This window comes from Zerene cesonia, chromosome 11, assembly GCF_012273895.1.
Source record: "Zerene cesonia ecotype Mississippi chromosome 11, Zerene_cesonia_1.1, whole genome shotgun sequence".
In the NCBI taxonomy this organism is placed as follows: Eukaryota; Metazoa; Arthropoda; class Insecta; order Lepidoptera; family Pieridae; genus Zerene; species Zerene cesonia.
In genome coordinates this window covers 3,997,608-4,012,135 of record NC_052112.1, presented here as the reverse complement: position 1 = coordinate 4,012,135, position 14,528 = coordinate 3,997,608, and the positions used below count along the sequence as shown (strand labels likewise).

Genomic DNA, 14,528 nt, shown 5'->3' with positions numbered 1-14,528 from the left:
GACAGATTCGAAATTCAAATGTAATATTTTTTTATAATTAAGTGTAACAGTATTTATGGCCAGACTAAGTATATTGCACGATATTGAAAGAGAGTGTATAACTCTTTGGATTTTATATGATTGAACAAAAAAATAAAACGCTTTATTCATGTTCTGCGACTTAGACTGATAGAAAGATAGAGATCAATAACCACATTCGTACTTAACAATACATACATCAAGGGCAAGAGTCACGTGGAATCTTCACACAATCACTTTAATTGTGAAATGTAACTTACTTTAACAATATGATCATAAATTTAAATTTGTAATAAAGTAGGATAAACAAACAAACAACGTAACAAATGTTTTCGTATTAAATTATTTGTTTGTTATGTGTTCACGATGGTAGTGATTTTGATATATAGCATTTTCTTTGTATATTTAATGAAATCTAAAATGAAATATAATCTTCGTGTATTTAAAAACACGATGTGATAGATAAATGTGTAATTTGTTGCTTAGCGCAAAAGCAGTTTACACGTTGTTGTTTAATGAAATAAAGCAAACCACTCTTAAATAACTCTAGTTTGATTAATGGACCAGGAAGTCAACTGTTTAAATCACTGTATGCATTTTATGACATAGACTGTTAGAACTTAGATCTAATAACTATTTTACTGTGTCGAACAAATCTTACACAAAAAAAGAGAATTAAGATATTGTGTGAACCAAAAAAAAAAAAATACGTTAGTAAATTGGCCCCTATTGTGATATTTAATACGATTGATTTGTTAATCAATCGTATTGCGATTAGATTTAGAAAATAGAATTACAAAAAGCCATGTGGATGTGTACAATTACGGAAAAAATAGTTAATTAAATTTTATTTACTAACATAATAATTACTAACTGTAATGCAATGTATATTAACATGCATGCTATGCAACATTTACTATTAAAAACGTTTAATACAAAGACCGTTACATCGAAAGATAAAAAAGAGCTGCAAATATAAAACACAACTCGACATCGCTCGTTATCTCCCTAACATAATATTTCATTTATCAGACAGAAATCATTTGTCGAATCAAGGATTTATTGTTCTAATAATTGTGTAACTTTATGTACACTTCGTTTGAATCACCAATGACGTTTTTCTTATCTCATCACATCGATGACTATTCTTCGAAACACATTAGGGTTAGAAACATCAAGAAGGAAGATGAGTAAATTTATAATTACAGTTGCGCGAATGACGGGACTTTATGTCGATACAGTTAAATGTTTCATCATATATTTATGACATGGACTTTAGACTTTCGCCTTACAAGCTGTTAGAGTATGACTTTATTGAATTCCAGACCAAAAAGATTTAATATGTATTTATTATCTCCAAGTCTAAAGCCCGATGCCAAATTTTATAATAATTTTAATCAGTACGATTACATTTCGTGATAGCTCATTTGAATAGGAATTAAGATTAAACCAATTTCCCATGCCATTAATCCCATCATAAAAAATTAACATTTGTTTAGTCAATATTCAGTTATCGTAAAGTTTACTTAAATCATGCCTCCTGCGCGTATCCGCATCGCGTGGGTTCCATCCAAGTTATTCATAACCGCAACAATTAACCTAAATTAAGACATTTATTGACGCGAATGGGTATGAATACTATAGGATATAGAAAATGTACAGCCCTAAATTCGAATCGGAGTAAATTTGAATTATTTGCTCGAATGTTTGTCGTACTCAACGGTTAGACAATAGCTATACCTAATAAAAAATAATATATAACGTAAAGTAATATACTACGTAGGTATATATAATATGAATATATGCCTTAATTTACAAGAAACTTCCATCAAAACGATTTTTTCCTACGTTATACACACACATTAACTCTTTTGTTCATTGTGATCAGCCAGTTAACTACAATACAGTTAATCCAAATATCAAATACCACTCAAAGATGAATTTAGCACTTACCCTGAGTTTTAGTTGGATATAGTTCGATGTCGTTGAAGAGGCTCTGCACTCGGTGGGCGGGCGCCGGCTGGTCGGGCGGGCCGATGCGGCACTCCCAGGCGTTCGCCACCTCCCTGAGACGAAAACAACTTGTTTACTACCAATTTTATAGTTATCTCAACAGCTCTTTGCTTGTTTGACTCAACAGAAAATACAACATGAATACTGATAGGAGTTGTAGGTATAAAGTTTAATGTTGACCTTTCCTATTGTATGATGAAGTTAGCAATTATATTATTCCATCGCAAGTTAGACCATATTTAAGGCCAACTGCGTGAACACTCTACGCATGATATTTTAGGTAGGTAAAAGAAAAAAAATATCTTCTTTTATTTTATGAAATAGAGCTTAAAATCGAGCCCTCCAGTAATTATACTTAGAAGAAAACTTGTACTTTTTAATAGCCTAAATAAATTAATAATAATGAAAATTAATAATCTGATGAAACCTTTGAAGAACATGATTTTTAGCCTACGGTATTCATATAAGGATTGGTAAACATTACATTTTCATAGTTGATGTATTAACGCAAGACAAACTATACTATGTACGTCAGCCGTAAATCTACATCTCGTGAGATAAGAACATTAAAATGAACACACGTGAATCGTGACGCCATAAATCTTTGTGCATATTGCCGTATTCATTTACGAATAAGAAAACAAACAAAGCAACCTTACCTCCTCAATTCTATTATGGCAGGTACCTAACATAATAACATTAATAATTCCTTTTTCCTATTAATTAAATGAAATGAAATCTGAGATATTATCTCCAATTTAGTGAACATATAGTGAGAAAAACTTTCCCTAGAACCCTGAAAGGTTTACTTACATTAACGAGTACAGAACTTGTTAAACAGCAAAGACACGGTCTACATTTAAGTGATAGTGGTAGCGTTATGGCGATGCATTTCTAGACCACGTTCGCGGGTGGTATTATTTTCGGAGTAGCAGACACAACAAGACATTCTTTAGCTCGGGTTACCTTAACCATTCAGCGTACCCAACGTATTCCCACGTGAAAGTAAATACAAATGTACGATAGCGGTTTCTTGTAACGCTCTATAAGATCGCCGCCCACGTACCTGTATCGCGCCCACGGATATCAAAATAGTAATTTATATCGAAATTATATGATTATACGTCAATTTGTTTACATCGGACACTCTGCGGTTCGTTGCGGAATATTATCTTTAGTGTTATGTGAAATGATATAATGTTTTGCAAGAGTAATATGTCATACACTGTATATATAAAACAATGGTGAATGTAAAAAACTTAGTGACTATGTACATATTCATTTTTCAATATTATAATATGACAAAACAACATCCGTACGGTCAGTTAGTGTATGTAGGTATATTGAATATTAGACGAAAACATAAAACTACCCTATAATAAAATTTGTATTCTTCAATTCCGATAATAGATGATATGGGGATGATGATGGGAATATAGGTAATATAGGTAGATACTAGTATACCCGGCCTAGTGTTGCTGTGGCTGAGTAATAATTAAAAATATTAAGATTATAAATTATTGGGATAATTACTCGAAATAAAAACTATCCTATATCTTAAGTTGAACCAAATTACACATAAAATGCCAAATTTCATCAAAATCGGTTGAGTTGGTGAAGAGTTCATTGGGAACATACATCATGACACTGGATTTTTATATATTAAGATATAAAGTAAAGATTATTTTTATTGACAGTTTCATTATTTTACGTATTGAATTTTTTCGTCTACAATATGATTTTCGTTGTCCTTTCACATTCTGTAGTTCTAAAAGGATCGAAAAATACAAATCGAGACTCAAAATTTTTACTATTGTATAGTAGCTAGAATAAAAATACCGAAAGTTTTTACGGATAAGGCAAGCAATTTCAGTAAGGTTAACAAAATGATAATAAGCATTAAGTCATTTAGGACAAGGACAACGATTTCTAGCACTATGTTAGGAGCTAGGAGCAATGGCGTAGGTAGTTTTATAGTCGCCTTTTTATGAAATATCCTTATAATAATGTCAATAAAAAATTAAGCTTCTATAAAGTATATTACGTAATTTCGTAAACATAAAATTTAAATCTAAGAATAACGTTATGTTTTTATTAAAATAACTAAATACATACTGGCTATGAAATTCTTGCAATGTAAAATCGCATCCACAGTGAACACTAACTTGTGAGCACGCATGAAGCACAATACATTCGTAGCACATGATAATCACTGCATATTTCAATACATCCATTACTTTATAATTATTAACAATTGAAAGTATGTAAAATGCGGCACGTATTTATGATAACTCCATGTAGTCTCAGCACTCAGAGGCAGATAATTGTATTCGCAAGAGGATGTATGACGTGAGCGTGAGACGGAGCTCGCAGACTTGACCTGATCGATAACCGAAGGGTCGTTTGGTGACAAACACTGGATTTTGCATTATATATATGTAAATTTTTATTGAAGTTTATAAAGAATAAAGTATGTAAATGAAAAACGATAAATTATTACATACATTGGAGTAGGTAAGAGAAGGTTCAAGAAATACACACGAGAGTAGGTAAAAATCGAATTTTATCGTAATAACTTAAGCCAAGAGCATTCGAAAATAACACATGTATATCATCCATCGACTTATCATGAAATGTTAAAGTTTAAAATAAACGCGCAATTTTTAAGATGACATATTGTTTAATTTTTAGTTTTATAGCATTGAATATTGTTTCCATAAATTAGTCTATATAGATGTCAAACGCATGTTATTAACCTACCTTTTCGTATAGGTACAATCAACACATAGATTTTATTGTTAAATATCGTTATTCTCATATTTTAAGAATAACCAGTTCCATTTTTGTTTAATCACAAACCTAACACAATTCTCATACATGATTTATTAAGCTAATGGGAAGCAAAGAAGCTTCCCGCAACGATAAAATTACAAAAACATTCCATTAATTGTTCGGCTTCAAACAAACGCTGTAGAAATAAATGATGAGGTCAGTATGACAGTAATCCAATCAGAGTTCAGCAAACTCTTGTTTATTTTTTTAGCGACCGCACAATACATTTTTAATTGCTTCGAACAAATGGAAAAAAATTGAAGACTGACAGGTAAGATGATGCATAATTAATCACTCTATTACTTGTTTACATTCTACTTGTAAATTATATAGCTAAAAATCTTTTTTTTTTTTTAATGATCACACTTTAGTGTTACAATTAGATATACTTAGTTACCAATGGTGAGATTATAGAGAGCACAGTTGACAGTTAAATAGTTTTTTTTTTCGGTCGGTTTTTTTTGTTCAATCGTATGGTTTTTCAAAGACGTGATACAAAAAATAATAGTGATATATTGTGACACGTATAACTTTTTTTTAAGTGGGGAAATCTTGCATAGATATGTATACAAAAAAACTCACTCAAGGTTACTAATTGCAACGCCAATCGGTTCATCCGTGTCCTATAATTTGAAGATAAAAATTTACACCAATACATATTTTTTTATTTATATACTTATATCACTGTCCTCCTTAGTATTTTTATGAATAAACATTATGAATATGTTTATAGGATAAGAATTTTAGTTAACAATGATTCTTGAGTAAAATATTAAATTTAAAATAACCAAATTTTGACTTAAGTCGGACAAATTACTAAACATGCACGCGACCCAGGCAGTCGGACATTCACAAAAATACACCATGACATCATGGTGTGCGAGCGAGACGCACTGGCACATCTCTTTTTCACATATCGTGCTCATTATAAAAGCAGTTACGAGTGCATTTACTTCTCATTTGCGATCAATTAGATACATACAATCTGACGTTGCGCGAACCAATCGATTGTAAAATGAGCAACGCTCAAGACGCCGAAATAGCGAAGCATGCTTGCCCACTGTAATCACATTCGCATACAATCGACGTCGACTGTGCTCCACTTCCGTGTGGATAACGGCTTTTTTAAGATCTTTTACAAAATGTCTGAGGTCATGTTCGTTTAAACACGTGATCTCATGGCCCGGCCGGTGTAATTTCTTTTGATGAATGTGCTGATAGAAATTAAGTACCTATCTACCTACATGGTTCCATCAAATACATACATATAACGGTTCATTATGGATTTTGCTTACGACATATATACATTTACAAATATAACAATAAAAACTGTTTAAACATTCTCATTTACATTTTTAAACAGATTATAATATCATAATATTAATACTTATTAAATACCTAGTAGGTATTTTATTCAAACTAACACGTTGAACACATTGTTGACTAATTCTGTTTCTAACAAAATACGATATTCAAAAGGAAGTGAGATATTTTATCGATGACTTCATTGTGTTTGTATCAAAAAACAATAGTTATCTTGTTCTAATCCATAAATGACACGGAACGAGTTCACGTTAACGTTTATACGGAAATAGGCAGTTCAACATACAACACTAAACGTTCATATTGATCTATATAAATGCGTATTGCGTAGTAATAAATAATAACTTTGCGTTAAAAGCAACATCATCTCCGCCATCGTATAAACAAACACCATGATGTCATGTTATTAATGTTGTTGACCCAACCGCAATAAAAAAGGCATTTAAAACTCTTGGTCGTGGTAAGAAGTAAAGGACTAATGGCTACCGGACTTAAGGTCATGGTACCTTGCAAGTCACAGACATAATTAAGTTTATAAACATGCAGCTCTACATTATGTCATACTTATTTCTCATTTAAAACATATGCAGCGTGCAACATTAATTTAAACAAAGAAAGCAACTAATTACACACATGACAAAATCGTAATGTATATGCAATCTAAAAAAGCTTTGAAAAGGAGTTAATAATAAAGTACTAACAGTTTGTTTCTAATTTAATTTCTCAGGTGACGTGTTATTTTTATATTTTATACACTATTGTTGACATGATCGGCTCAATCGCTCAGTCAATTTATAAAGTAATTAAGGGTTTCAAGAATAAATGAAATGATTAAAATACAAGGTGATTGAATCTTACCTGGCCAAAGCTCCCCGCAACTTAACGACGCCATTTGGTTTATTCGGCATGTGATCTGTTTCACACTTGATAGGTTCGTGTGATATAAACGTGGATGTCTGCGGCAAATCGCATATAAGTGGCTCCATCCGACATGCAATGGGGGTCCTCTTCGGCGGAGTGGCCCGAGGGTATGTGTGATGCTTAGCTGTGCCCGCGCTCGAGTCGCTACACCTCGACTTTGGCAGCGTTCGAGCGCATAGCGTGGTTACTGCGTTCTTCAGGTGACTACGGAATCTATTATTGCTCTGGGTGCTTAGAATTGCACCCTCCATCTTCCCGTTTGCAACGACTTCACTTTCACTTACTGTATATTAGAATCCATTGTTATATTATCCACTGCACTTCAATGCTTAATATCATCGTTTCACTGTGGCAAATTTTATACAACTTTTAATGTAGCATAGCACTATCTTGTAGCTATGTTTATTTTGATTTACGCACTTTGTATTTATCATTTTTATTTATGTAAACCATGGTCTTCGATATCTGTTAATTTACATTTACACAGATGAATAAACCTATCTACGAAATTTATATAATTATTCTAGCATTCTAAATTAATAAATGATTACCCTAGTTACATTTGTCGTGATTAATCGATTAATGTAGTTGATTAATGTCAAAATATAAAACCTATGCACTGATACGATATAACATAAGAGTATGTGCCTATTGGTTTGGTATGTCCGAGATATAACTCCCGTAGAGAGTACGATAAGCATTTTTTTAATATAATGTGTAATTCTTATAGGTATAATTTAGCGGAAGGCTGTAGTGCGGTCAGCAGAGAGACGAGGGAGGGGCGCGTAGGTGCGCTGACATCACCGTCGAAGCCAACCGATCTTACATCACCTTTGCCGCAGCCGCCGATCGACAGAACAACGACCAAAGACCCGCACCCAACTAACAATAAAATTATTCATTCGACGCACTGCTGTTGAAAAAATGTGTATGTGATCGCATGGTCAGATATTGGGAATGTCGATTTCATTAAACTGACTATATGTTGTGAACGAGTATTAAAAATATCATTTGATCACACATTACTCCCTCAATTTAAAAACGCAAGACTTATACATATGTTGTAAATATATTTAATAGGTATATAATAGTGATACTAAGGTGGACCAATAAAGCCACGGAAGAAATACTTTTTTTGATAATAACTAGTAACTAATAAATTTCTATTAACGTAGGGGTTAAATAGTTCATCGAACTCATTTGGCAACCTTCACAAGTCATATTAGGATCATTTTATTTTTTACTCCTTTATTAACATGATAATACGATTATCATCTTGTAAACGGTGCTAATTCCTACCAGGAACTGGAGGAGGACTGTGTTGTTTATAATAAGGGTAGAAGAAGAGACTTTATATATTAGATTTGTTAAATGTATCCCTATAGGCTATAACCTATTGCTTAATTTTTAAGTACATTTTCATCAGATACAAGGTAGGTGATGTTGATATTTACATACTTTTTATTGATAAAACTTTATAGGTTCATTACTTAAAATTATCCTACTCAAACTTAATTTCACTGAGTTGTACTCAAAACAAATATTTGAGTACGGCGTTTGAGAATCTACAACAGAACAAGTGAACAAATGAAATAGAGGCAGTTACATTGTGACATTTCAAACACTTCAATACAATAATTGCCTCTGGCCAAACAAAACATTAAACGTAAGAGTAAATGCAGTGAAACAATTTATCAACGCCCACAAATTTACATTTAAGACATACTCGTACATATAGATCCAGTCTCTATATTATACAATTATTATCCAAATACAAGAAACATCGCAACGATGACTCTTATTTTAGCGTATACGTGTATTTTTACATACTATTTGTTTTATAATATTTTATTGTATGCGCTATTATACTTTTTATATAAGAAAAATCATTTTAGTTTATCACTTGACTCAATTACGTCTAATAAATAACTCTAGTGACCTTTCACATAGTTTGGATATATACTACGTTGTATGTATATATACTATGTTAATTTCTATATTTGTTTAATTTGTGGCGTCCAAAATGAATATTAAATAAGCATATTATAATTTGGGATACGATATTAGTTAGATTAACGCTTAAATGAAATTAATATGACTGGAATGCATGTTTTGTTAATTAGGAAATGCTTTAATATTTCTTAAACCATTTATTGTTACAATCATAGTTATCGAGCAGCAATAATAGCGTAGGTCTATAACATAATGGAAAGAACTAAGTAATTAACGAGAGAAAAATGTATGTTACACAGACATACACAGAGTTTTACAAAAATTATTAGAAGGTTCAGCACATAATACCAGTGACCGTAGCACCGATAGCGTTATAAATTATTTTAATTGTCACCGCGTCCAGTAGGGTATCATTAGCATCTAACAGGTATTTAATAAGCACAAACCAGCGTAGCTATTTATTAACAACCTAACAGGTACTTAGATCAAGGCCTTTTATCGCCCACGGTACAAGACAATCACAACGCCGCGCTCCTTCGATTTCACGATTATTCCAACGTACCTAATTGTTAAAATTTGTTTCGGCTCTGAATTTAATAACACCTCAGTATTGAATCATCACCATTTAAGCTGTAATTATTATTACCTACTCCTAGCATTTGATATGCTCGTGTACGTGTATTGACTCAACTGTAAGAAACGATAAACTTTAAACTCTTTAAAAAGTCAAGTGGTAACTAATTGTTATATTATTTGCCAATCACCGTCGACTGAAACTATATTTTTTAGCAAGTAAATTCGCACATAATTGTTATGTGAACTACGTTAACATATGTAATCAATCAATAAGTATACCTACTATAGATTTACAACCGTGTACTACCGTACTACCTACGTACTTTTGTTAGTCGTATTATGGAATTATGTCTGACCTTTTGCATATCTCGAATTCATGAGTAGGAAAACCGAGTGTAACGAAAGTATGGAAAAATGGTTTACTATTAATTTACTATGTATTTATTTTATTAGTTAAATGCTTATTTAAATTGCATTCTGCGTTAGCTGTATTATACGATATTTCAACACTTCAAAATAACCAAATATTTTGAAGGAATGATTTTTATTATGATCATTTATATATCCATTGCGTATTAGTGTCATGATCCACATTTCTCACGACAATGATATTAAATTGGTTTATCAATCACAGCTCCGGGCGGATGCAACGAGCTGTCCGAGTCCAACACCAGCGCGTGGGTGTAGGTTCAACTACCACCATATACCATTTGTACTAAAAATATATTTGTAAAACGATTGAAAAAACTAATCTCAAAATTTAATGACGTGAGATGCCTAATCCTGATAACCTAATCCTCACTCACCGCAAACCCATAGTTATATATTTTAAGAATAAACTAGTCTTGATACTATTACTTTGGATGACTATTATGTATGTAGATACTTGCTTTTCACAAAAATACCTTACAAAGACAGTTAGGACCTTGGACTTAAAGCGAGCGGGGGTTGGAGATCGGACGACCGTGCAAGTAATAAATAAATTTTTATTTGCTACTGCACGATTAGGCAGAACTTCTAGATGAAAGAAATCATCGCGAGGACACCAAAGATTCAAAAAACGACGACCGCGAAGTCCATTAGTTAAAATATTTTACTAACATTTTAAATGGTTGACCGGAGTTTTTTTTATCACATCGTTGCGGAGCAATTTCATGATTTTTGTGTTTCGTATGTAAGGACGCTAGAGAGTGTTAAAGACTACTTTTTGAAACATTTTATTCCTATGGGCATGCGCGGGCGATTACTTCGCATGCAATAATTATTTTATTATTAGAAAAATAAGTACTGTTTAGACATTTCATATCATATTAATTTGTATCCTATACCTTATCCTATACGTGTCCTTTAATTGTTTTAGTCCTATTACTTATCTAATAAATATAGAGTCAGACATATCTGCATAAATGATCACTTCCCAAAATGGTATCGCGATTGTTTCTTACCATAAATATTTATTACAATAATATCTGATATAACATCGCATGCTAATATTAGGTCGTGAACGAGGATATTGTAATGATTTCAAATCGTGCAACAATGATGAGCGAATACCTCGCACTTTATGTTTATTAATTGCGTATTAATTCGATAGTCTATTATGTGTACTTTTACAATAACAACATTTTATCAGTATAACATAAACTTAAGGTACCCATCTAATGTGTATACTTTATACTTGTAGGTTGAAATTGGTTACACGCACACACACAGTTAATTTTAAAGCTTTTCAAATAATGATGTCAATCAAATTTTACCGTTCTATCAGCACCAGTGCCTTATTGCAAATAACGGATTACCGTTTTCTGTTAAGAAAGGTTCCTTTTCGTTCCAAAGAATCCGTAAAAACGCAAAACCGCTATTCTAGTTTTATAATGATTTATGTATTTTATAGATTTATGTACATTTAAATTGCGTATGTATATTGTGTCGTAATTGCGAGTATTATCAGATCCCTACTTATATTTTAAAAGTGAAAAAAAATCTATATGTCTATCTGTCTTTTTATCTTTTTCACGTATGACCTATTTACTAACTATTACGATTTTGGAGCAACTTAGTACAAATATAGTTTGAGCCCCAAGAAAGAACACATGATAGTTTTTATCCCCGAAAACCTCCACCAACACAACTAGGAAGAAGAAGTTTCTAATATATTGCTATTTCCAATGCTATCAAATTCGACATTATTATTATTATTATGTGTCTAAAATGCATAGCGCATATTACATTCTTATCGAAAAAAAAATTCTTTCCTAGTTGAGTTTATTATGGTCATTGTATATTCGACAAAAATATAACAATGGTCACCACAGCAATCCTGCCAAACAGCGGTGTACCATAAACGAAGCAAAATAGAATGATTAGATTTCCATTCAGATGCAATTTAAAGTTGACACTATAAATTGCCGATTCACAATAGATGGAGGTCAGACATCTAACTACATCGATTATGTTCTCATCAAAGAACGAATCCATAAAATCGAGACATCCTGTCAATAAATCTAGTTAACATAAGACCTATCGAGGAAAAGGTCCATTAAATTATATCGAATTGATGTCACTATTAAATATGAATACGGCAGTATCTATATTAACTAACGAAGGATAGTAAAGTAAATGATAAATTTTAGCGTTGTTGTGCTTGAGCACTGAACGTGAACAACTGAATGTGAGAACGTTCCTTCCTTAGACTCTGAATTTAAATACCTCTGTAGTATTATCGTTATCGTTACTTTTCTTAAAATTTAGATAATATATTCATCATATAAACCAAGCTACGTAAACAGTAAATGTCGAAAACTCTCATGACCAAAACTAAAAAAAATAATAACTTACATCGAAGATAACAATGTTCAGATTCTTTTAAAGCTGTTTTTATAGACAATCGTAAACTGTATTCGTATAATAATTCCAATAAAAAATCCAAATTCTAACTTCCAAATCAGCTGAGCGTTTTCAATCGTGAGCTAAAGAAAAACAAGTTTCTTTTTTATAACCATTACAAAACATAGACATTGAGAGGGTGTACGATTTGTATGGTTTTATTAGCAATTCGCATCGCCGATTATCGCTATGATATCATATTAAGGCGCCGAAAATAACACAACGATATTACTCATTTGTCAGGTCGTCGGATAGTAACTTAGCCACATAATGCGGATGTATAAATTTATAAATATTTAATTTTTCAAATAGGCTCAATATAGCATCACACTATATGGTTGTTCATACAAAAGTAAGTTGGCGACACTAAATATTGTACGTACCTATTAGCATACGAAAATATTATTAGCGAAATTTTATATCATTGTTATTCTCTAGTATTAACTTATTTTACTTCTTTCTTTGATCGTTATGTCTAACACTACGTAAAAACTACATTCATCATGCAAAAAATTCCATTTGTTTCTTGGCATATATTCAAAAAGAATTAGCACGAACACACCATTCAAATTTCATTATAATCCGTCTAATACGTAAACGTCTGTTACAGAGCATTTAACTGCAACTGTAAAGAATGCGACACTGCCCATTACATATTACATCCTGATTCCTGAATAAACAAATTAAAAGCCGACATTGAAACGGACTTTAATTCATTCCTTGAAGTTATGTTTTCTTAATACATTCATATATGTCAAATATTTAAATACATCATAGTAAAGAGTATTTGTATTGCTTCCGTGCTTTACAGTATGAAATAGTATTAACCCTTCAGATGCGATGTATTTCTAATTCACACAGTTAAATAGAATTAGATGAAGTAAAATATTATATGAACTATGCATACGTAGAGGATATTATACAGTTCATATATTGTAGCATCAGCTACTGTTTACGTTCACATATCAATGATCAAATATAAATAAAGCAAAAGATATGGATGTGTATTAAATTTGACAAATGACTATTTAAACTTCATAAAACCTATTAATTGTAGCAAGAAACGAGAATCTCATTATTAAAGAACTTAATTTATACATTATTGATTTATCTATTGTCAGAATGAACAAAGATTATTGATTAACTCGTTCTAATGTCCTTTTATGCAATATTTTCTAGTGTATATTTCATATTATTGTAACAATCCTCGTCTGTATCTGTTTTGAATTTTGTAATAAGAATTTAAACGAACTCCATCTCTTAGACTTGATTACCACACTTTTACGATAACAGACCTACTATTTCAACTAAAAACAGACGAAATAATATGTTCATTTCTGAATGTACTTTGGAAATGTTTAGAAATGTACCTGGGTACTATTTCAAGTCATTTATTATCAACATGAACACAAAACTAGCTCACTCAATAAGACCATTAGATAAGTCCGAACCGATAGATTTATTCACCTGTGTATAATCAATGGCAACTTTCCACTAAAATCACTATGTTCATATTGATTAACACAACGTCACTGTGATTTAACTGACGTGTTTGTTCAAATTAATGCTGTTGTGAATTATTGCTACGGACTGTACCACGCGGCGGCGACGGTCGCGTAGCACTGATGACTGTCGAACGATAGCGCGTACGCGACCCTATAACTTGTACCAAGAGATTTCCGTTTTAAAATTGTGACGTTTCCTATAGCTAATGCTCAAACTGGACCATTCGTGTAAACATCACGCATTCTGCCCGTCCCGTACGTGGTACGAGGAGAACGTTGTCACTTCAATACTGATAACAGGTATGACACTTCAGCAATTTGTTACAACTTACAATACACAGTACACTACGTTAAGTAAACAAAGTCTATAACATGAATGGTGATTTAAAATCATAATATGATTACTGCAGTTTACAGTTTGTGTAGTAAAATGAATGGCTCTACATAAATAAGTTTGCCTCTATCTTCATGTATCACATGATCCGAGGATCCCCTTAATAT

The 14,528-nt window shown here is 32.0% G+C and overlaps 1 protein-coding gene across 1 annotated transcript in view; it reads right to left on the bottom strand.

Annotated features, from left to right (window-relative positions):
• The window catches only part of LOC119830530, a 55,702-nt gene that overhangs the window by 14,411 nt on the left and 26,763 nt on the right, over nt 1–14,528 (bottom strand). Inside the window, exons 3-4 of the mRNA XM_038353588.1 lie at nt 7,045–7,453; nt 1,972–2,084 (exon numbers count right to left, since the gene is read on the bottom strand). Coding sequence (XP_038209516.1) covers nt 1,972–2,084; nt 7,045–7,358 — 427 coding nt within the window. The 5' untranslated portion in view covers nt 7,359–7,453. The remainder of the gene's footprint in view (nt 1–1,971; nt 2,085–7,044; nt 7,454–14,528) is intronic.